Source organism: Nuphar pumila, chromosome 9 (genome assembly GCF_984573655.1).
Source record: "Nuphar pumila chromosome 9, dmNupPumi1.hap1.1, whole genome shotgun sequence".
NCBI lineage: Eukaryota > Viridiplantae > Streptophyta > Magnoliopsida > Nymphaeales > Nymphaeaceae > Nuphar > Nuphar pumila.
In genome coordinates this window covers 117,774,034-117,799,957 of record NC_143257.1, presented here as the reverse complement: position 1 = coordinate 117,799,957, position 25,924 = coordinate 117,774,034, and the positions used below count along the sequence as shown (strand labels likewise).

The 25,924-nt window shown below is 34.4% G+C and overlaps 1 protein-coding gene across 1 annotated transcript in view; it reads right to left on the bottom strand.

Moving 5' to 3' along the window:
• Positions 1-25,924, bottom strand: part of LOC149829030 (uncharacterized) — a 67,330-nt gene that overhangs the window by 26,338 nt on the left and 15,068 nt on the right. The window contains exons 6-11 of the mRNA XM_090017200.1: positions 22,919-23,020; positions 22,545-22,833; positions 22,093-22,187; positions 21,848-22,006; positions 2,737-2,820; positions 2,403-2,540 (exon numbers count right to left, since the gene is read on the bottom strand). Coding sequence (XP_089873326.1) covers positions 2,403-2,540; positions 2,737-2,820; positions 21,848-22,006; positions 22,093-22,187; positions 22,545-22,833; positions 22,919-23,020 — 867 coding nt within the window. The remainder of the gene's footprint in view (positions 1-2,402; positions 2,541-2,736; positions 2,821-21,847; positions 22,007-22,092; positions 22,188-22,544; positions 22,834-22,918; positions 23,021-25,924) is intronic.

The window sequence follows — 25,924 nt, the reverse complement described above, 5'->3', positions numbered from 1 at the left end:
ATGTATAAATGTATCCTCAGAGGAAAAAGCCCAAAAAAAATCAAGAACAATGCAGTGAGAAAGAGAGTGTCAACCATTCATTAGGCAAGACTGTACTATCAAAATGATTATCTAGCCTCCTCCACTTTAGACATTTGTTGCATTGGACCCACTCGTAATCAGGCTTTAATTTGGCATTGTTTTTCACCTAGAATAACAAAAAATGATCCATTACATTAGCAGAAATAGCACGCAAGAATGAATGTGCATCCATGCATGCATATGAGAGAGATGAAAAAGGAGCAGAAATACAGATTTATCCTTTATCATTAAAATGACACTAAAATATTGCATAAATAAAATACTTGATGCAGGTATAAAAACATAAGCCACAGATTGTAGTTGAAATGTAAGCTAATTGATACATTTCTTGATCAAACTTTACAAAAATCAAGTGAAAAGAAAACTGTCATTCTTCAGAAGTATCATATTCTTGGACCTTATCAGCTTACTCCTAATGGAAGAGGATAAAATGCAATTCGACAGGCTTCAATATCAATTATGAAATTAAAAGGCCTTAGTGCAAAAGTTCATCGAAGTCCATGCTTGAAAGAGCTAGGAAGCAAAGGAGCCACAACACCTGAGAAGAGGTGGATGTATGATGCTGGGGATAAGCATAACATTATGGAAGATTTTTTATGTTAACTACATCGAACAGTTTCTAAAATTTCAAATGTAGAGATGCACCTAAAATTGGAGAATTTGTAGATGTGGAAGAACTCTATGTTTGTTATGCCTCAACATTATTATCATACTTTTTATGTTTGATTATGAAATGTTAGAAAAGTACGTGTCAATATGTAGTCCTTCACGCATGAGGGTGTCCCCTTTTCTTATTTCTTTGACTCATGATTATAATTTTTTTTTTCTGATAGAATTAGATTGCTTTGGTCATTTCTATTATATTATAGCATGCATCATTTGTATATATGACTAGTGAATGTATCATATCTCGCCTTTTGCATTTCCAAAGGAACAAAAATATGCTCAACCTTCTTTGCTCATACTTCATATGGTACCAAACATTGGGAGAGAGAAAGACAGGAAAATACAATATCTTCCACGTGTATCAGTATTACAATTAGGGAGCCATTGGAATCCACGAGAGTTCTAGTAATTGCAGTTTGTATCAAATTAAGTGCACCATGAAAGGCCTTGTATAGGTTTTTGGTCTTTCATTTCAAATATATATATATATATATGGGTATAAGGGGAGAATAAGCTGCCAATTTCAAACTTTTTGTAAAATAAGGAACCCCCATCAAGAGTCTCCTTCCTACATTACACGGATGGAAAAAAGGAATAGACAGATTCTTAAAAGTTAAAACATTCTGTGCTTCTGACATTCTTATGGTGGAACTTGCATGTATGTCAACATTCCGATCAATTATATTCACTCTAATATTATTGCAGGAATTTCTCCTGTTAAGAAACACTTCGGAAAGGTTTCTAATTATTCTAACATGCAAGTTTTTTTGTTCTGTCTAATATGCTTTGTTAGTCCAGCATGAAGCTAGCCTTGTTAATTACTTTGAAAGCCTAAGAAAATACCACTATTATGACAATTTTTCCTAGCAGGTTATCATCTCCAGAGGTATGCTTTTTCAGGAAGCACCTCCCCGCTCCAAAAAGAGGACATGGAACAGATTTTTCTGTCTTATTTCTCCACGTGGTGCAACTGATCAACAACAATCAAACATGCACAATTGGAGGCTTGACACTAACTGTCTCAGTTGATAACAGGTAATGCAGCAAATGGATGATCTCAACACTATTGATTTGTCTGCAGATGTACAAGCATCTTGAGTATGATGAAGCCCACCCCTCTAATTAATCCTAGCCGCCTTGTTTTCTTCTGATGTCTCACAAACTAAAATCAAGTTGCCTTAGTTCATATCCATGTTGAATCTCTATCAAGAAGCAGCATCAAAGAAGAATTAAAATGCCCTTGACAGAACATATGCAAAGGTTCGCTTCATGTCTGGAAAACGAACCACTGTGCGCAAATGACTGTATAAAATCATAACAGAAGACAGTGCAATAACAGAATAATTGGAAAACAGAACTGTCTAAAGGGATTCACAGTTACCATCTACAGGGAATTGTGCATGTATCCCGTAGCTTCCTATTTCAAGGAAACGTTTTGCTGTTGTCAGCAAGAATTTCAATCTGAATTAAAGGTTTTGGTAACTATGCACATTACTTGAGTCCGAATCTAGATAAGATTCCATGCTCTTATCTTATTAGGTAGTTTGTTTGGCTCTATCAATATCTGAACCAAATCAAGCATGAATAGACTAGGGCATAAAAAAATAGAACACCAAAGGCAACAAACATATTCACATCAGGTTAATAGAACTTACCAACTTAAGATCATCATAATGCCTATCCCAATATTCGTCAGATTTGTAACCTAACCACTCCTCTAGCTTGGCATAAGCTTCACAGTCTTCAAAACCTTGTTTATTGCAGTGAACATGAGTATGGCCATCTCCATCACTCTACAACAAAATCCAAGAAAACAAAGCAATTTGTAAGAAATAAAAAAGAAAATTAAAAAGATAGATACCAAGAATAACCCCACCAAAAAGTAATCTTTGGAACGAGAAAGAAGAAATATTTTATTCAACAAAAAAGTCAACACAAAACAAAGGAAAATATAAAAATAGTGCTCATGGAAATGGCAAGAGAAAATACCATGACATCTGTAACATCTATGACTCCAAGAACACCTCTTCCCAGATCCGCGCTGTGAATCATTACCCCAACCCTCTTATATGCCTTAAGCAACAAAGATAAGAAATAAGGAAACAAAAGTAGAATTGCTCAAAGAGATAATAATAAGAGACAGCTCATGAGCTCTACAGAAATTACAGCAAATATATGTAGAAGTCAATTAACAAAATTTGTTTTCAAAAATAATATTTCAATAAATTAAGGTGAATATTGAGCCCATTATTTTGCAAATGGATTGAAGAGATATTGGTATATTATATCACAGTACTGGTTTTTGCTTTTTAAATTTACTTTCATATAGGCTACCAAACAAAGAAACATATCCGGTTTAGTATAGATGCTAGTACATATGTTCAAGAGAAGATAAGTAAATTGAACCTAGAACCAACTTGAACAAAATTATCTCATGAATTGTCAGATACACTAGTGGCGAGTTATCTTTGCAGTTTGACATATCATGAGATGTCTGTCTTGATCCTTGACTTTTTTTCGAGATTCTTTTCAACAATGGCTCCAAAATTTGTTTCAATTTGTAAGCAGATAATCAGGCAAAACAGAATGGTACAATAATATTCCTTCAAGTCAGGGGAAAGGTGAATTGCTGAAACAACTGAAGCTTACCTGTATGCCACCTTAACTGCTGCTGCCTTACCCTTCAGGGTCAAGGCATTTAGACAAACCCATAATTGACAATTCCCATCCTTTGGGAAGGAAACCATCTATTGCAGTTGACATTGAAGATGAAATTTAGGTTAAAAAAAGTCTTAAATGATGTAAAGATTATTTTGTTGCCGAGAGGAACTAACACAATTTTCTACACTTGCTACTTTTACTGATGCTCAAGTCAACCTGGACAAAGTTTTCCATCTCAGAACCCATGCAGTTTACTGCACTCAGTTTAACATAAACAAGATACAAGTGTTAAATTGCATATATCAGTACATATATTGTAGATATATATAATATATATGTGTGTATTTATATGTATACATACCAATGTATGTATATGTATTATGTGCATATATACATTATGTACATATATGTGTGTACTATATATATATATATAATTGTAACCATCTTCTTTTTCTTTTTCCTTTGTTTGGTTTTATTTGAACTAGTCAACATAAAGTTGACTAGTAAATAGAGCTGTTGGAACTGGTAAATAGAGCCGTTGAACTAGCTATAACGTCTTTATTGAGTTTTCATATTGTATATAAATAGGGGTGAACCCCCTCTCTCGAGGTAATGCTTCTTGCATATTTTGAACATCAATAAAATATTATTTTTATATTTTGTGTGCCCTTTTGTGGGTTTTGTGAGTGAGCCATTTTGTGGCTCTTTTATGTGTCCACTTTGGTGGACTTTGTTGGAGGCCCTCATTTCCTTTCATGGTATCAGAGTTTGGTGGTACTAAGCCCTTTGTTGATGTTCGTATGATCGTGGTTGCACATTTGAAGATTCAAATCCAAGTGTTCGTGTGATCTATTGGTGGTGCTCAGTGTTGTGAAAAGCGTTGAGGCGAGGCGAGGCGAGGCGCTCCACCAAAATCTGAGGCAAGGCGTAAGCCTCGAGGCGCAAAGCGTAAGCCTAAAAAAAAATTTAACTTAAAAAAACTATAAAAATTATCTAAAATTATAAATAAATAAGAAATGTTTTATTGATGAAGCACCAACCAACACGAAATAAAAAATCTCAAATAAATACGGGAAAAAATATGAGATTAACATGTAAAAGTAACATTAATGCAACAACTTGATCTATGTAAGTATCTAAGAAATAAAATATGAGCATTCATTCAATAAAAAACTAACATTAACAACAAAATGCATATTAACACTAACAACATCAAGTCATAATTAGAAAATGCATGTTAACATTAACAACCAAATGTTAATGTATTTGTCCAAAACTCTTCAAAATAAGAGTGTTAACATTCACAATTACAACTGAAAGACCCAAAAAACATATAAATGACCAATAGCTCTATGATATGAATTAGAGCCTAGGCTCTTGTTGTGTCTCATCATCATCAATATCTAAGTCTTCAATATCATCATCTGAAGAATCCATATAAATAGGTTCTCCTTCAGCTTTATTCTCTGACTCTTCATCATCTACGTCCTCAGTTACTTCTTTTGCTTTTCTTTTTCCTTCAATAAAAAATCATGTATTAAATATTTATGTTATGTAATTAAAAAAATACATTTATATTCATAGCTAGGTAAAAGGAATATAACTTTACCTCGATCTCTTGAAGACATGTCTTGACTAGAACCACTTTGTGAAACATGAGGTGAAGTGACTTTTTCAATAGGCACATGCTCAATGGCATTTATGTCAAAGTTTAGATCCAACCATGAATCCTCCAACCAATTGGGATCACTTGGCAACACTGGATCTTCCTTCTCCACAATCCACTTATCGTCTGAGTCTATATGATCTAGACATATAGGGTTTTTGGTAGCCCTCCTCTTCATATTTCTCTCTCTTAATTTTATATTGTACATTACAAAAACCAATGCATTCATCTTCTCTTGTTCAAGTCTATTCCTTCGTTTTATATGCACTTATAATTTCAAATCATTGATAATCAAATATAAGATACTTAAACTTATAAAAATATATTTCAAAAATAAAACACAAAGTCACAAACCAATGAGAAAGTACTCCAATTCCTCTCACAGCCCGATGCACTGCATGTCAAACTTAGAATTCGAATTGCGAAATTCATCAACTCAGGATTTTCGTGCTCAAATAAACTCCACCAATCAAATGCATTCAAGTAAAATAATAAAAAAATGATAAAAACATTAAGAATGTCATAATTAACAAAAACATAAAAAAATATTGACAAATAACAACATAATTACAAACTTACCAGGACTTTTTAATTTTCTTGTTGTAACAGCTGCCTCTCTGTCAAACAACCCATTTGCCTTTTTAAATGCATCGATTTGTGTTGTAATTTTCAATCGAATATTTGCATCAGAAACTAATTTTTCAACACAATCATAAAAGTCACTCATAACTTCTCCATCAGGGTTGAAGTTGTCAGCATAATGAAAATATGGATTTAAATAATAGGCAGTTGCATGCAAAGGCTTATGAAGTTGTAAGTCCCATCGTCTATCAATGATATCCCAAATAGGTTTATATTTTCTTTCGACATTGTCACGGTTTGAAGCAATTTCTTCCTTTGCTCTATCCATTGCCTCATACAAAAATCTCATAGCAAGTTCGTCTGCATCGACGAGTCGAGAGGTAGTGTAGCTTTAATTGCATATGATATGGCAACCCAAAACTTATGATCATTAAGAACAATATATGAAATGTTCTTAGCATCAGATTTCTTATAATAATTAGATTATCTAAACTTTGAAGATAAGAACATCGACTTTAACTCTTTCTTATAACATCCAATACTATGAAGTGTAAGAAATGTTGTGGCAAAACGAGTGACGGCTGGACGCAGAAGTTCTTTCTTCTTTGTAAATTTTCTTATTAAATTTAATACTCATGCATGACTATAAATGTATCTTGTAATTTTTTTTTTGCCTTTTCCACTGTATCTTTAAAAATTGATATCTTTCCAATGTCTTCTAACATAAGATCCAAGCAGTGCGCTGCACATGGTGTCCAAAAACATGTTTTTCCTGCTGTTAACATATTCTCAGATGCCACATAATTTGGTGCATTATCTGTAATGAATTGCACCACATTACTTTCACCAACTTCTTTAACAACTTCTTCAAACAACTTACACAAATTTGCACCAGTTTTTTTCATGTCGTTGATGTCAACGAACTTAAAAAATATTGTCCCAGATGAGTTGTTCACAAGAAAATTAATTAAGTTTCTTCCTTTTCCATCTGTCCAACCATCTGCCATAATGCTGCAACCAACCTTTAGCTATTCTTTTTTGAACTCCTTTAAAATTTCATGAGTATAATCTACCTCGTCCTTAAAAATCCACGTTCTGATCTCGTGATAAGAAGGTGATTTGAACCCTCGCCCATAATTTGCAATAGCTTCTACCATTGCACCAAAATATGGAATGTTACAAAGATTAAATGATAAGGCATTTGCATAAAAAAATCTACCAATGGCACGACAAACATTTTTTCTTTCATTCCTTTTGAAAGCAATGTTTATTGTGGTTTGTCGTGCTTCTTTGTTTACAAAAAGGTTCATAGGACCACCTGTACTTGTTTTTGCATCACTACATGATCCACTAGTTTCTTTATTCACATTATCGCCTGTTGATGATCCAAAATAAACACTTCTCCCGATATCCAACTTGTTTTGTTCTAACTCTTATTTCTTTTGCTTCTGATCCTTTAGATGATTCTGAAAAAAATCTTTTCACATCAGGTGGAACCGCTTCGCACATGCTTACACCATGATTTGTGTCGGTTAAGTGATGTTTTAGCCTATAGATGCCTCCTGTAGTCTCTTTATGAGAGTAATTGCAAATTACATGTCCTACGAGTTTGGGATCTTTAGTAGGATTTGGAACTTTAACTCCATGATCCCATCCTACATCTTTTGTTATTGTTCAACTGCAAAAATACATATAACAAAATATATATTAACATCATGCATTCTGCTGACCACGTTACATGAAAACAAATGCAAAATAGACAAAGGGAACCACAACCAAAAAGACCAAATAAGCCTGTCCATGATTTGGCACAATCATTTTATTTAATTATGGTTGCTCCATTACAATACTGGTGTATAAGCTATATAGAAATCCTAGAAAAAAACATAATTGAGCAACAGGAGCTACGTTGCTCATGTGTGCCGAAGTAATAGAAACAAAACAATGACGACATACATAACTCTTCTGTAATGTAACAGACTAATATACAAGATTGTGATCTCTTTAGTTCTTTTAGTTGAAAACACATACCACATTCAAAACTTGTCATGTTTAGTCAGATTTTTAAAGAAATCTAAAAATTAGCATACTGTATTACACTAAAACTTCAACATAAGTATTAATGTACTGCAGTTTTTTTTAACTAGTCTCACTAGTATTAATGTATCTAAAAACGATAATTAATAAATTAACAACTAAATTCTAATCTAAATACAAGAAATAAAATTTCTAAGATTGAAAATAAACTTAACAAGAAAATGATGGCAAATGCAAGCAAAACAAAAAGACAACTAATGCAGAGAACTATTAGTAGCGATGCAAACACAGATTAGCAACTAAAAGTAAAGATACAAATTCAGCAATCCACAGGAATGTATTACAATCCTAATCGATTCAAACATTTGCATGAATTTTTTTCACAGAACAAAGCAACGTAAAGTGGAGAAAGATATTACATACGAAAAGGATAAAAGGGAGAAACAGGACAGAACTGTTAATGAACCAACACCATAATCAAGTAAACTACAAAAACCGTCAATGCACAAAGCACAATCAACAGAACTAAAGCAGAACCAGCTCCAACCCCCTGTCGACAAGGCAAATGGTAGGGGGGTTGGAGCCCCCTGCCGGCAAAGCAAGAAGGGCAGGGGGTGCAGAGCCCCCTGCCTGACGACAAGGTGAGCGACAAGGGGCAGAGCCCTCTACCGAAAAAGAAAGAGACAGGGGTTCCGCCCCCTGTCGGTCGACCAAGAGAGAAAAGCAGAGGGGGGGGGGGGGGGTAACCCCATGCCGACGAGAGGCGACGACAAGGGGCTCTGCCCCCCTATCGGTCGACCCCTCAAAAGAAAGGCAGGGGAATCCCCTGCCTGACGACAAGGTGAGCGACATGGGGCGGAGCCCCCTACCGAAAAAGAAACCCCAAAAGAAAGGCAGGGGGTAACCCCCTGCCGACGAGAGGCGACGACAGGGGGCTCAGCCCCCCCCCCCCCCCCTGTCGGTCGACCTCTCAAAAGAAAGGCAAGGGGTAACCCCCTGCCTGACGACAAGGTGAGCGACAGGGGGCGGAGCCCCCAACCAAAAAAGAAAGAGACAGGGGGCTTTGCCCCCCTGTCGGTCGACCAAGAGAGAAAAGCAGAGGGGGTGAGGGAACCCCCTGCCGACGAGAGGCGACGACAGGGGGCTCTGCTCCCCTGTCGGTCGACCCCTCACGGAGAAGAAGAAGCAAAGAAGAGGGTTTACCTGTCACCAAAAAACGCAGAGGAAAGGTGGCGGCAGGGATGTCGGTCGAGGTCGCCGGAACGGACGGCGGTGGCGGTGAGTCGATGACGCCCTCGCAACAAAGAAAAGAAGACGGTGGTGGCCGGTGGGTCGTCGATGCCTTCTCAGCAGAGAAAAGAAGAAGGTGGAAGAGGCGATGGCCGACGGCGGGTGGTGGTCGGCGACAGCGGTCACAGGGGATGAGAGGGGACGAAGTGGAGAGAGAAGGGGCGAGGGCTTTTGCCCCTCGCCCGAGGCGCCTGTCTTTTTTAAATACACAGGTTCTCGATCCTTCGAGAATACGGGCCCGGTTCTGGGTCGGACTCGGGTCCAGGCCATCATATTTTTTAATGTGTGCCTCACGTTGAGGCGCGCCTCGCCTCAAGGCGTATGCCTCAAGGCGCATGAGGCGTACGCTTTTATGGTTTTGCGCTTTTTGAGTGCGCCTCAAGGCAAAAAGGCCCTTGCCTCGAGGCGAGGCACGCTTTTTGCGCCTTGAGGCGCGTTTTTAACAACACTGGTGGTGCTAGATCGATGTTGCCTTTACTTCAAATATTTTTGGAGTGACTGTGCTTGTTTCTTTTTATCTTCCTCTATATCTTTTCTCACTCAATCTCTTTATCTCTTTCTCTCACCCTTGTAAAATGGATGACAAAGAAAGTGTTACTATTATACTCGTGAAACTTAATGATTCTAGCTATGTAACATGGTCTTCAATTATGAAGCACCATATTTGGGGGAAAGGATTGTGGGGACTAGAGGATGGATCTAATTCGGATCCTAAATTAGTTCTCACTAAAGAAGAGAATGAGAAGGGAATTTCAGTGTTGTAAGTATCGCATCATATCGTACGATACAGTATGATATATATCGTTACTTTGGGCCTAATCGATAGGAGTGTGTATCATAATCGTATGATACACCCCTTATATCGTACTATACACCCTGATACAGGGTGTATCTTATGATACACAATTACTGGATTTTATGTTGCACTCAATTCATTTTTCTTTTTGAAATATATAAGAAGACTCCTTAAGGTGAGTTTGTGTTCACTCTTAAAGAACTTGAGAGTGATTTAGGGCTTGATTTCTTGCAAGAAAAAGAAGTCTTTATTTTGTTTTTGAACTTAAAAAGATTCGGTTATGTAAAATTTTTAAGTATTGAGAAACACTTGGTGATTTTGTTTTCATTTATGTAAACATGCACTGTTGTGGATCTTATGACTTGTTAGCTTAGTGTTTATTTTTACATTTTTCTTATGATATATGCATGCCATTCAATTCAGCTAATGGAGACATAAATGCTTAATATGTAATTTTATGGTTGTATTTTGTGTAATTTATCATTGTTTCATGTGATATGATTTTTTTAGAATTTTTTCTAATTTTTCTAATTTTTCTTGATTTTTTAAAAAAAAATTATTAAAAATTTATGATACATTTATGATACAATATGACATGGTATTACCTTGGACCCGACCGATACAGGTAACAATATGATACTACAACCTTGAAAATTTCCTCTTACGGAAGGTGAGAAAACTAAAGCCCTTGCTACTTATGAGAAAAAATGGAAAGAATGAAGGATGAGACATACCAATATCATGTCTCGGCTCATTAATAGTGTTAATATCAAGAAATGCTCAGGTCTTGCAAAATTTGAGCATGCAAATAAAGCTTGAAAATATCTCAAGAAAATGTATTCTCTTATGGATGTTGCATATGTGTGCAACTTACAAGATAAAATTCGGACTATGACTCAAGGGGATAGAAGCACTAGAGAATTCTATAGTGAATTATCCGAACTTTAGAAAGAGTTGGCTCTTCTTGAGTCAAGATGGCATTGCCAAAAGCAAATGGATGAAAAACATTTCTATTAATTTGTGAATGGTTTAAAACCGTAATTTTAGTCCACAAAATCGGCCCTTCTTCATAGAGAAAAAGTTTCTTCTATTGAGGACACAATTAAGAAATTAAGCATAGAAGAAAATAGGCTTAAAAGGCAGCCTACAAAGAGTGAAGATGACTTAGTACTAGCCGTATCTAGGCCGAGAAACTATGTTCATACCTACAAAACCACCTCATTATGGAAAGCAAAGCAATGAGTATTATGGAAGACAAGACAATGAGTATAAGAAAAAAAATTTATTTGTCATTATTGCCATGAACCGGGTCACAACAAAACATATTGTCCTAAGTTAAAAAGGACACGAGAAGAAGGTTGCCTCGGTTGGCCCTTCATAAGAGTCAAATGATGTTAGAACCACACAAGATTCATCTATTGGGAACATGTCCTTGACTCAATTAGTGGAGGTTCTTCAACCGCTCCTCAAAGAAGTGTCTTCATCAACTGGAGTTGTTGTTTCATCCTTCTTTGATCTCAGTAAATCTCTTTGGCTTCTTCACTCAGATGCCTCATTTCATACGACACCAAATAATGATATTTTATATGAATGTCATAACTCAAGTGAGTCAAATGTCTTAAATGCCGATGGAACATCTCTTGAGATAAAAGGAATAAAAAATTTCAAAAATATTTTTCAAAATTCAAAAAAGTTTTTTTATTCTAAAAATTAGATATATTTCTAAATTAAATCTAAATCTTTTGTCTGTTTCTCAAATATTTGACCATGGATGTAATGTTTTTGTCTCCTCTAATTGTTGTTGGGTGCAACATCGTCACTCAGGGAAGCTAATTGGGGAAGGCCATAGAGGAGGCCGGTAGTATATGATTTTTTTTGGAAATACCCAAGAATAATTTTTGTTGTAATGTTTAGAAATTAGATTTGGTGTAGCATAAAAGACTTGGTCAATATAATCTATCCAAAATTCAGTATTTTTCAAGTTTGAAAAAATTTTGAAATTATGAAAAGTGTACTTGTGAAGATTGTATTCTTGAAAAAAAAGAAGAGATTATCATTTCAAGAAATAACTTTTGTTTCTTCTAGACCGCTTGAGTTAATATATTCGGATGTTTGGGGCCAATATCTAAAGGTGGATTTGCTTACTATGTAATTTTTTTTTATTTTTCTAGGCATACTTGGATCTATTTCCTTAAATATAAATATTAAATATTTCATAATTTGGTTAAAAATAAATTTAAAAATAATATTTCTATCTTTCGCACCAATTCAGGGGAAGAATTTTCATAAAGAGAATTTAAAGATTACTTAACTTGAAGGGCATCACTCACCCAAAATTTTGTCCTTACACTTGAGAGCAAAATGATTTGGCCAAAAGGAAGCATAGGCATATTATAGAAACAACAAGAATCTTGCTTATAACAAACTAAGTACCAAAAGATTTTTAGGTTGAAGTTACGTTGACTGTTGTTTATCTCATCAATAGAATGCCATCCTCTGCTTTACAAAATGTGTCACCAATTGAAAAACTTTTTAAATTAATCCATGATTATTCTAGATTGAGAGTTTTTTAGTGCAAATGTTTTGTCTTTACTAACAAAAATGCTAATTTTTTTTTGTGCTATCCTTTGTGTGTTTTGGGGTTATGCAAATAACCAAAAAGGCTATAGATGTTTTGATTTTAGAAATAGAAAACTATATGTTTTAAGAAATGTATCTTTCTTAGAAAGTGAAAGACTATTTGACTTTGAAAAATCTAAGGAAATAACTTAGTATTCTTTTTTGTTGGATTTAATTCCAAAATCTGATGATTCTAATTTTGATCTTGATAAAGGTCATGAACTTAGAAATGATGTGGTTAGTGAAGAACAATCTCATGATGATGAGATTAGAGAAGAGCAATCCTACAAGGACCAAAACTATATATAATACTCTAGGCATAGTGATTCTAAACATCCATGTGCACTTAAAAGATATTCTGATATTGAAAACGAGCCAAAATGGAAACTAGGTCATCTAGAATCTCAAAACTTCCTATGAAATTTGTGTCTTATGACTCTTTTTCACCCAAGTACCAAGCCTACATTGCATTAATGCCTCTCTATATAGAACCTGTTAAAATATATGGATGTTATATATATATATATATAATCTTCTGTAATGCCCACTAGGGGCAAATTAGTCTTTTCACTTGTAAAATTGCATGTCCATTAGGGTCCTTTTTTTGTTTTTTTTTTATTTTTGTTTTTTTTTATTAAGCTTTTGAAATGGGCCCTCATAAGAGACGTTGGGATACTCTCCAACGATCACAAATGTGATTGTTGGAGGGGTTCCCAACGACTCTATGGGATCCCCTTTGCTTCCATTAGTTGTATAAACAAGAGGTCTTGCCCCACTATTTAGTAATGCTTGTTAAAACATTTTTAATAAGAGATTCTTTATATTTTTAAACTCTCTTTTATATTGTGTGTGTGTGTGTGTGTCACTTGCCCCTTTGTAGCTTATTGTATTTTGCCAATTAGTAGCTTCTTGTTTGTATACTTGTGCATCTCTTGTAGTCACTTTGTGACATTGTTCTTTGCACTAGTGTTTCATTACATGGTATTAGAGCTATTAGGTATTGGAAGCACTCTTGGGACTACTCTCTTATGTTTGAGTGGTATTGAGATTCATACCCTTGTTCTTCTTCAACTCCTTCCATAATGGCCAACAAAGATGCAAAGATCGACCTTTCATTCAAATTAAATGGGAGCAACTATAGAATATGGGCGGCCACTATGGAAAACAACCACAAAAGCAAGAAACTTTGGGGATATGTACGTGGAATCATTCTGAAACCACAATTGAAGCTCACTAAGAAGGAGAAAAATAAAGAAAAAGCCTTGAGTGATGAAGAAAAAGCTAAAGCTATTCAAAAATATCAATCTAAAGTTGAAGATTGGGAAAGTGAGTATGCCAAAATATTTGCATGGTTTATGAATAACGTGGAACTCAAGATTTGTGTTAATCTAGCCAAATTCAAAAAAGCATATAAAGCACGGTTCTTCATGAAAGGTATGCCAACTCAAAAGGACCTTGATAGACACTTATTTTTACAAAAAAAAAGAGAGGAACCAAGCAAGTATTAGAGACTATTATAGTATTATATCCCCTCTATAAGATGAACTTGCTCTCCTCGAACCACAATGGGAAGGTATCGTTATTGCCATAAGAAAAGAGCAAATAGAGAGAGAAAGATTTTTTCAATTTATTGATAGGCTTCGCCCCGAATTTGAACAATTAAGATGATCCCTTCTTCATAGGGCTTCTACTACTTTTAGTGAAATCATTGCCAACTTATGCTAAGAAGAAACTCGCTTGGCTCTTAAAAAGGACTTTGATGAGGTCCATGCAGTATCTAGACCAGGAAATAACATGAGGACATATAAACCTCATTTTTTGGAAAAATAACAATGGTAGATGAAGAAAAATTATTTGTCATCATTGTAATGAATCGGATCATCTTATACCGGATTGTTCTAAGCTTAAAAAGAAGGTGGCTTCAGTTGGAGATAGTTTAAGCAATTCAAGTGAAGAATCAAAGAGAGATGGAGACATAAAGGACTCCATTGCTCAACCTATGGAAACTCTCCAACAATTCATGAGAATAAATTCTTCTACACCTTCCACCTCCGATGTCGCGATCTCATCAACTTTCGGTATGTCCTCTTGGATCCTTGATTCGGATGCCTCCTTTCATATGACTCCAAATGCATCTCTTTTATCCAAACCATGGTTGCCAGTCGAGGAAGCGAGGCACTTTCAAAATTTTAAGAAGCAAAAAGCATGGGACGACTTAGAAGCGAATCATGAACCGTCTCGAAAGCAACCTAAGAAGCGAACCGGAAGCGAGGGGGAAGCGAAAAAAGAGGAAGGCGAGGGGGAAGCATGCTTCCCAAAAAAAGGGACGTTTTCCCGCATGTTTTGGAAGCACGACGTTTCGAGCTTCCGAAGCGCACTTCCCCTATGGTATAGGCGCATCCGGTAACTCTGGTTAATCGTGTCATCTAATAGCAATTGACTTCTATACAGTTTTTTCTCATTGAAAAAATTACTGGATATGTGTCTTGACTGGTTGAAAGAAATTATTGGATATGTGTCGACTGGTTAAATTATCTGAATAATTTGTTAGACATGCCACTTTAGCAGGTTAGCTTTGACACCATACCAGGGGATGAACCAAGGTTGTTGGACGAGAAAGCAAAAGCGGGAAACGATACATGAAGCGAAAGCGAGCAGTGATGCATTTTAAAATGTATAGGAAGTGGTAAATACAACAACACCTACGCCTTCATCCCAAAACAATTGGGGTCGGCGATATGAACCAAAAAAGAAAATCATTCTGGGTCTTCCACATGAATCCTTCTCCTCCAATCAATTATATCCAATGCCATGTCCTCGGTGAGGTTCAAAGCATTCATATCCTTTTCTATCATCTCCATCCAAGTCTTCTTAGGCCTACCCCGACCTCTTTTAACTAATATATTTTCCCATTTCTCCATCCTTCTAACTGGAGCATCATTAGGCCTTCGCCGAATATGTCCAAACCACCGTAAACGATTCTCTCTCATCTTATTTTCAATGGATGCAACGCCTACCTTCTTACGTATCTCCTCGTTTCGAATCTTATCGTTTATTGTATTTTCACACATCCATCTAAGCATACGCATCTCAGTTACACTCATTTTTTGAATATGATGTCTCTTGGCAGCCCAATATTCCGTACCATATAGGAAGTGGTAAATGAAAAATAAAAAAAAAGCAATATAAGAATTGAATGAGAATTGAAATGGAACACAAATAAAATTGACTATTCTTAAATTTTATGATTTTTTAGTGTAAGAATTAAATTTTTAACAAAATCTATTAATGATGACTGCCAATTTAGAGAAAGCACATGGAAGTGAGTGAGAAGCGTGGGAGGAAACACATAAAAACATGAAAAGTAGATTGAAAGAACATATAAGAACAAATGAAGTGCGTGGAAAGCATAGGAGAAGTGTGGGGGAATCAAGATTCTCATCATGTTTCGGAAGCGACGAGTATCACGCTTCCGAAGCGAGTATCCTGGAAGCGGGCTTCCTACCTATCTAAGAAGCTTCTGGTAACTCCGATCCAAACCAAGTCTTAATTCTTTTAAATCATTTGTTTCCACGGCCGATGGAACATCATTAGATGTTGAAAGGATAGGAAACCTTGAAAAAGGTTTTAGTAAAGGCAAAGAATTTTATGTTTTAAAAATTAGGATGATTCCAAAACTTAAATATCTTTTTCGTTTCTCAAATAACCGATTTTTGAATGTAGTGTCTCTTTTTCACCAACCAATTGCTTCTTCAGTCCGAGAAGCGGATTGGGCAAGGCCATAGAAGAGGAGACCTATATTACATGGCTTTTTGTCTTTGTCATCCAAATCATTTTATAATCATGTCCAATCTAAAAATATTGTTACTTAACACAAGAGGCTTGGTCACGCTAGTATTTCTAAGTTATATCTTTTTCTTTTTTTGGAAAAATTTTGTAATGAAAAAGAATTTACATGCAATGATTGTATCCTTAGAAAGATGCATTCTCTTTATTATCCACATAGCAATTTTATTTCCAAGAGACCATTTTAATTAGTGCATTCGGATGTATGAGGACCGGCACCCGTTATGTTTAAAGGAGGATATTCATATTATGTTGTCTTTATTGATGATTTTACTAGATACACATGGATTTATTTTATTAAAAACAAATCTGATATTTTCTCTATCTCTAAAGAATTTCATATCCTTAAAATCAATTTCAAAACAATAGTTATTTTTAGATCCAATTCTGAAGGTAAATACATGTCAAATGAATTTCAAAACTATTTTAAATAAAATAACATAATTCATCAAAGATCTTGTCCTAAAACACCTCAACAAAATGGTCTTACCGACAGAAAACATAGGCATCTCATTGAAACAACAAGAATTCTTCTTGTCTATAAAAATGTTTCAAAGAACTTTAGGGTCGAAGCCGCTCTTTTCACAACTTATCTTATAAATTGAATGCCTTCTTCATTCTTAAAAAGTGTTTCTCTTTTTGAAAAATTGTTCAAAATATCTTCGAATTTTAAAAGATTAAGAATTTTTTGTTGTAAATGCTTTGTTCTTTTTCAAGAACAAGATAAACTTTCACCAAAAGCTCTTGAATGTGCTTTTATTGGCTATGGTGAAATTCAAAAAGGGTATAGATGTTATGATATTAAAAATAACAAACTTTATGTTTCAAGAAATGTGACCTTTCTTGAAGAACAAAATGGATTTGAATTTCAAAAATCTAAGAAAGAAATTGACTATGCTTTCCTCTTTGACTTATTGCTTAGAAATAAGTCTAAAGATTTTAACGATACTATTTGTGATGACAATTCTCATTAAAATGATGCTTTGTTGCATCAAAATGATGATTCTCACAATGAGAATCCCAATTATATAGATGTGTATACTCGACGAGAGGGCAATGAACATCAAAATGCTTTCGATATATACTCAAGACATTTCTTTAGAAGATCAAGTTGAAGAATCTCTACTTATATGATCTTCTAGGAATAGTAGACCTCTTCAAAACTTTGTGTCATATGATTCATTTTCTCCAAATTATAGAACTTGTCTAATGATGATCCATTCCTATCATGAGCCTTCCAATTTTAAAGAATCTAAGTAACATCCACATTTGATTGATGCTACGAAACTTGAGTTAGAAGCACTCAACAAAGTTAACACTTGGACAATTGTAGGTCATCTTTTAGAAAAAAAGGCTATTGAATGCAGATGGATTTATAAAGTCAAAACCAAGAGTGATGGGATATTAGAAAGATACAAAACTAGGTTAGTTGTTAAAAGGTATGTACAAGAATATGAAATTGATTATGAGAAAACCTTTGCCCTAGTTGCTAGGATGACTAGTGTAAGAGCCTTAATAGCCTTAGCATCTATTAAACAATAGCCTATCTATTAATTAGATGTTAAAAATGCATTTTTAAATGAGAACTTTTGTGAAAAAATCTATATGGATCCTCCGTCGGGTCTTGAGATTAAGAAATGAAAAATTCTTAAACTCAATAAAGCTCTTTATGGTCTTAAACAAGCTCTAAAAGCTTGGTATGATCGCTTTAGTAAAGTTGTTCTTGATAATGGTTTTACCTCTTGTTATACTAATGCTGGTCTTTTTGTTAAATATGCAAGTGATCACATAACTATTTTATTATTATATGTTGATGACATAATCATCGCTGAGAATGATAAAAAGAGCATTGAGCTTATTAAAAATATTCTTAAAACAATTTTGATATGTCTGACCTTGGATTTTTAAGATATTTTTTAGGGATCAAAGTTGCATATTCTCCTCAGAGATATGTTCTGTCTCAGATGAAGCTTGCATCAGATATTATTGCTAAGTCTGGATTAACTGACGGAAAGAAAGTAGAGACTCCAGAAGTAATCAATGTTAAGATGAGAGTCAATGATGAAACTCCTTTAAAAGATCTCACTCCTTATCATCAACTGATTGGATCACTAACATATTTGTCTATTATAAGGCCAGATATTGCTCATGGCGTTCACAGTGCAAGTCAATTTCAAAATGCTCCTATTACCATTTACATGACTGCCAACATGAGAATTATCAGATATTTGAAGAAAATCATAACCAAAGGACTATTCTTTATTTTCCTCTTCATCTCTTAATTTAATTGCTTATACTGACTTTGATTAGGGTGGTAGCCTTAATGATCGTATTTCTACAACGAGTTATTGTGTTTTTCTTGGAGAATCATTAATCTCTTGGAGATGTAAGAAACAACGGAAGGTGTCTCTATCCTCCATAGAGGCTAAGTATAGGGCGATGGCTACAACTACCACTGAACTTACCTGGTTGAAAAGTTTGCTCAAAGATATGAGAGTCATTATCTCTACTCCTTCGAAGTTGTGTTGCGACAATAAGAGTTTCATCTACATTGCTAGCAATCACACCTTCCATGAACGAACAAAGCACGTTGAGATGGACTATCATTATGTTCAAGATGAATTTTTACTCCTTTGACATTCACATCATCTCTAATGTACATGGGCTCTTCATCATCTATGTCCTGAGCACCTTCCACATTTATCCACTAAATATCATCTTCATTTAGAATGTTTACTTCTTCTTGAACCCATGTATTCAATACATCAAACTTTTTCAAACTAATGGAATCAAATTGCTCTTTGTGCCTCATTGATGATAACTTTTCTAACTGCCTAAAAAGATGACATGAAAAAATTAAAATTAGTTAGGTTTTGTATGATATAAAAAACTTTAAATAAACATATGAAAATGAAATAAGCTTTATAAATTTATATAACTTTGTCTCAACCGTAAGTTATAGCGAATGTAGACAAAGTTATTGAGTCTTTTATGCTTCAATCTATTTCTTTATTTAGTATGTATTTACACAAAGATGCTCCAATTTCTCTCGTATCCACTTGCACTACACATTTGGCTAAGAATGCAAATGGCAAAAACTCTCAAGTTTGGAACATCATTTCCAAACCTCTTCTACCACATGTTTGAAAAAGAAAACAAGAAAATAAGAAATCAATAAGACAACAAAAGATACAATCATAAAAAACATCATAACTAAATAACAATGTGAAACTAAAATTCAAATAGATAAAATAAATTACCTCGACACATCGTGGCACGGTTTCACACTGCTCCAGGTCTCCCCATGTCATACAATGCATTATCATAAATTTTCATTTCCTTGTGAATTTGATCTTGAATGTCATAATCATGGTTTAACCTTTTAATGCAATCCAAGAGTCCCTTGTTGACTTTCCTATTCATTTTAAATTTAGGAGAGCATCTAAATACATGATTTAAATAATATGTTGCAGCATGAAGAGGTTGATGAAGTTGCTCAGTCCACCTATATTCAATGATGTTCCGTATAAGGATGTATAACTTTTTCTTCTCATTTAAATTATCTCTAATGACCTCTTTTGCTTTATTCATAGCCTCATAGAGATAACCTATAGTTGGTCTGTCTTCACTGTCAACCAATTGAAGCATCTTTACCAACTGTGAACCAATTGAAACACCTTCACCAAAGGTATAGTGATTATCAACAACTTCATGCATGAATACCAAAATTTACTTCTGAATACAATACCTAAAATTTCTCTTGACTTTCTTTTTTGTACATGGGGATATGCATTTCACTCATTTGCTAAAAACATTTTTTTAGTGTAGCTCTATTCTTTATTAAACTTTGAATTGTCAAAAAAATCATAGCAAATCTAGTAACTTCACTACGAATTAACTCAAGACTAGTGTACTTTCTCATCAAGTTCAAAATTCATGCATGATTGTAAATAAATTTAGTAATTTATTGGTAATATTCAACTGTGTGCTTTATCTTATCCATGTTGTCGATGTCTTCGATCATGAGGTCTAAGCAATAGGCAGCACACGGGGTCCAAAAGAATTATCCATACTTTTTTGCCAATTCTTTACTTGTTTCCCTATAATTTGTTGCATTATTAGTAATGAATTGAACAATATTTTGAGGTTGAACCTCTTCGACAACTTGATCAAATACCCTGAGCAATATATATGTTGTCTTGGGTGTATCAAACATATCAACTGACTTTAAAAGCATAGTTCCTTTGAGGCAATAGACAAGGAAATTTATTAAGGTCCTTGACTTTCTGTCTATCCACCCATCTGACATGATGATACACCTAGTTCCTCTCCATGATCGCTTCATCTCATCATAATATGCCTTCACTTTATTTACATTAGTATCTAAAATTTTTTCTCTCAAAGCATGATATGAAGGCATTTTACATTTAGTGTTGATACTGGTTATTGCATCTGTCATAGCCTGACAATGAAAATAATTTGGCACATTGAAAAGAATGCAGGCATTATAGAACCATCTTCCAACTATGATATTCGTATGCTCGACTAAATGTTGAGGAGTCATAGTAGTACGAATGTCAGGTTGCGCCTCACGGACAGTCCTAGGAGGGAAAAAACTCCTAATAGAGCCGCTAGCTCTACCTCCTCTCGAAGAACTTCCTCCTACTCCTCTTTCTCCTATATCTCTTCTTTTTGTGCCGGCGACACTACTACTAGTAGCACCAACCACACCTTCCCCTTCACTGCAAAACTTTCTACTTCTGATGCTATGCTAGAGGTTGTAGGATCATAAGTAGGGAGCTTATTTTCATCCTCCTAGGGTTGTGCATACCTTATTTTTGTCTCGTTCATCTCTTTTTCTTAGAGATAAATGAGTAATTGTTGGCATTGTCATTTCAAAGCATCTGACAAATTCCTTGATGTGCAGGCCGCAACATTAGGATGTGTCTTGGCTAAATGATGCTTCAACCGAGAGATACCACTTGAAAAAACAACATAGCAATAGTTGCACTCGACAATCGATTTTTACTCATTACTTGAGTGTTCCATTGCCATGTTGAATCATTTGATGCCATCTTCTCAAAAAAAAAACTCAATAAGAAGCAAAGAATAAGGTTTTCTTTACCTTAACCCACTTCCTTGAGTAGAAAAATGGTGAAAATGCACTCTTGAAGAAACTGCAAAAGCCCTCTCCCTTGCACATGGATCGGCCCCTAAATCACTCTCATGAGTCCCAAGGTATGTGGATACCTCTCTAATAGCTTCTACACAAATGAGAGAGTCGGCCCTCAAGAGGTCTTTAAAACCCAAAACTGGAAAATTACGATTCGACCCTTTTTTAAAGTACGTTGACACTAATATCATATAATACAATACGATACACACATGTATCGCAATACGAGTGTGTATTGTATCGATGTTCCCTATAGTAACGATATATATATATCATACGATACGGTACGATACTTACAACATTGTGTGTGATTATGAACATACTAAATGAAACATGGTTGCATAAATTACAAAAAAAAAACACATTGATTCTATAGAGAAAAGAAAACAAATATCATATGAATTCGATAAGAAAACATTGTATGTATTACCTCGATCAAGCGACCATGCCAATATAGAAATATTCCACAATTTCTTCTCTCCCATTCTAACTGACAATGGCCCAAAGTTAACCGAACAGGTTTACCATTAATCAAACCTTTCACCACTACAGTCATGCTCAAAGATTTCTCCAAAGGATGACTTTTGACCTATCCGGATAATAATAGAGGATCAATCACAAATCACATTTTAGTAGATGATTTAGCCATAACAAAAAAAATAAGAATGAATTTACCAATGACCCTTGGACATGTATCTTCATTCGAGGTTCCAAGAAGATAACTTCTAAATAAGCACGGAGGGAGAAGTCAAGAGGAACCTGAACACCCACACAAAAAAAAGCATAATTGTAAATGAGATGATTTTAACATATATATAAAGCATATTTATAGCTATGCATGCTCTATAGAAACAACAAATCGCACATAATATCCATTTGAAGTTGTCAAATGGGACAGTAGGAAATAAATTCAGCACATTAAAAAAATCATCTGATAGGGTACTAATGAAACTAACAAACATAGAAAGTGATTTATAGGCCACAAAACATACTCAAGAAAACTTCAAAATTTGTTATAGGAGGAAATGTAGAAATATACATGCCTCAGAAACACTGTCCAATGTATCAAAGAAACTAGTGCAATTAGCAATATCTGAAGCATTAGAAATAACTAATCTGTTTGCCTATTTGCCCAGATCGGTTGCGAACACGCTTCGACCGGATCATTATGTCATCATTGATCCACTCCAAACTATAATTTGATCCCCATTTATCAAGGTCCCATATGTATATTTGAGTTCCTGTGCCATTTTTCCCAAACAGTGCAGATTTCTCACCTATAAAATACTCGTTGAATAATGAAAACTCCTTAATAGATTGTAAATGAGCACTAGCTTCAGCTTCTGAATGAATGCTGGTATCAATTTCCATGAAGTTAGCTTGCCGAACATAACTCACAATAGGGATCTCAAAAATCTGCAGGATTACCAAATTTGAAGGGGAAAGAATAAAACAAAAGGATGATATAAGCAAAAGTATTAGAAAGAACATGGAGGCATACATCTTTATCTTGATTGAAAGATTGCGACAGAAAGGCTACTGATCTTGAGTTGGATGCTTGGCTAATAACAAGAGTGTTTCTTCCCAGTCTCATTGCTCCAGTCTGTTGACAGCATCTCAAGGAAAAATAGGTTTCACACAGTAAAACATACGAAGGAAGGGCCATAAAAATCTAAATTAAAAGTATTAGAACAGCAAAGAAAAAAACATAACTTGGTTAAAAAATCATTTTCTAGACCATGACGTATGCAAACAAACTGGTAGTAGAAAAATCTACTTAGTAAAATCATTATATTATGTTCAACATCATTCAATGCAGTTCAGCTCACTTCCCGAATAGAATTCTTTGCTTTTCCAAAAATTTGGTTTGGTAAGTGTAATTAGTCACCCAGCTTCTAGGAAAATTATGAAATCAATTTTATATGAATACAATCTGCTATATGATTTGGGGTATTGCATATGTTTGTTTGAAAACTTTATTTAACCACGATAAAATCTGTTAAATTTTCAAGATGAAAGTTATCATGAACTTTGGAATTTGCAATAACAATTATTAGCATAAGTGAAGGTAATGATTTAATGTAATATTAAATAGTATGCAAACTAAAAAGAAACACCATCTTTCATGGTTTTCTATGGACATATAGAGATAAAACTATGTGGAAGCTATATTATGAGTATTTTAAGTGGGCTTGACACTATATTTGCACTATTTAACATATTGTATGTTCATTAGTGATGCTACATTTAGGCAATTTCATGTAATACTATTTTCGCAGGTATGTTATCAAATCACGAAGGTGCATTACTAACTAGCCCAGGATGGTGTATTCACGAGCACATACATCAAGTCATTCAATGTTCCCTGCAAAAGTTAGCTGATTATTTGTACTAGCCACATTAAATGCACTCTAGTTCATTTCACAAGCTGAAATCTGGATGGTTGGCCTAAAATCACTGCTAGCTCTATGTTTTGTAACTTGGAACAGGTCCATCAATCATTTCCGACCACTCTTGAAACAGGCCTATGTAACATGGGTGCTTCTATACCCTTGAAGCACAAGCATTGACACTGCTGGGTGTGGGCGTGGCACCCGACACGGCTGAGTGCAGTCAACCCTGCAGCAGACCATTCCAATTTTTTGACTTGGTCAACCTTGACAAAGTCCAAAATTGTCCAAATTTGAAAAAAACTTAAAAAACAAAAGAAACTTTAGCGGTCACCGATATCAGTGATATTTTGAAAATAATAACATTGGCAAAGTCATGTAATATGATAATATCAGCAAAATAATGTGATAATATCATGATTTTTTTCATGATATTTTTGAAAAAAAAAATCTTTATATATTCTAAGCTCATTTTTGTATTTTTTTGTTTCTTTTGTATTTTGAAAACTTTTCAAACTTATTTCCTTATATTTTACAAGAAAATTGATAGAAAACCTATTATTTACTTATTATTATTTTATATTTTTCTAATTTTTAAAACTCCAAAGATTTTCCCCAGAGAAATTACCTTGAACAATATAGTTGACTATGACTTATAGTTGTATGTGTGTATAAATAGAATATAAATTTGCTACAGTCGTTTGTACATGCAATCCAATAGAAAACCCCACTTTTTCACAAATTTTTCATTTTTTTTTTTGTAAATTTTACCTTACAAATGTAATCTATATAGTTTTTTTAGTAGAAAATAGGTTTTAAATCATTTTTTTTTGCAAAAACCTTAGTTTGTCTTTCAAGGGCTTTAAAACTCAGTGGCCCAAAATGTACTAAAATTTCATGACTCATAAAATCATATTTTTACATCGAAAAAATAATCCATAGTGCAATGCCTAGCAAACAAACCATGTTAAACACGTCTATGAGGTCAGATTGAGAGGATATAACTTGCACCTATGATTTTCCAACTACATTGTACACACAGTATTAGTAGCATATATATATATATATATATATATATATATATATATATATATATATATCCACACTGTTTTTCGAAATTGCTGTCACACCCTTCGCACCCACAACTATTTAACATAGAAAAAGGTAAAATAGTTATAGTAGTTAATTTCTTGTCATCACATTGAAAACTTGATTTATATGAGATAAAAGATAACTAAAAAATATGCACACATAATAAGAAAAACTTGGATATGCAGACTGGATATGATCCATAAAAAAACATATTTGAACACTTTAGAATTAACAGTGTCATACTTCATCAACTCCAATCCTAACTTCTTGCTTTTTCCTCTTGGAACCATTTTAGAGCTACTTGCACCAAGACCCTTTCTCATCTCTCTATCCATCAGCTCCTGATCCCAGGAAAGATGGGAATTTAAATAAGTTGTTGTCACGTGTAAAGTGGTACACACAAGCTTGTTCCACCTAGAGAGCGATATCCAATATGCCTTGTTGTGATCACAATTAAATATTCTTGATGACTTATTTTCTTCTTTTAAGCATCACATGCATAACCAGTGGTAGATCCTTCCTCATCTACCATTTTTAACACTCACCAATGGCTCCTCAACCATAATAATCGCCTTCCCAAACTTTCAGAAATCTTATCATTAAATTATGTATGTTAAAACCGTAATGAAACAAGATGTGCACAATCACAATGCTAACAAAGGGCTACACAAGTGCATAAATAAAATATGGCCTCTGAAGGACCGATAACAATCTCATAAAAGAGATATACAAAAACACAAATTCCACAATAGCACAATGGCACAAATTTTACACAAGCACAATGTAAAAAACTAATTTTTATACAACAGCCAATAAGCTTAGAAAAGCTTATTTTACATGGAGTGGTGTCCAACGACTCAAATAGTCATATAGATTGACATAAAAAAACAGAAAAATAAAAAAACCAAAGACTCTACAGTCCCTATTGGACTGTACTATATTACATGCCATTAAATAACCAAAATACCCTTGATATATGTATATTGTATAAATATAAGTATATCAATTAGGTATACAAATATATA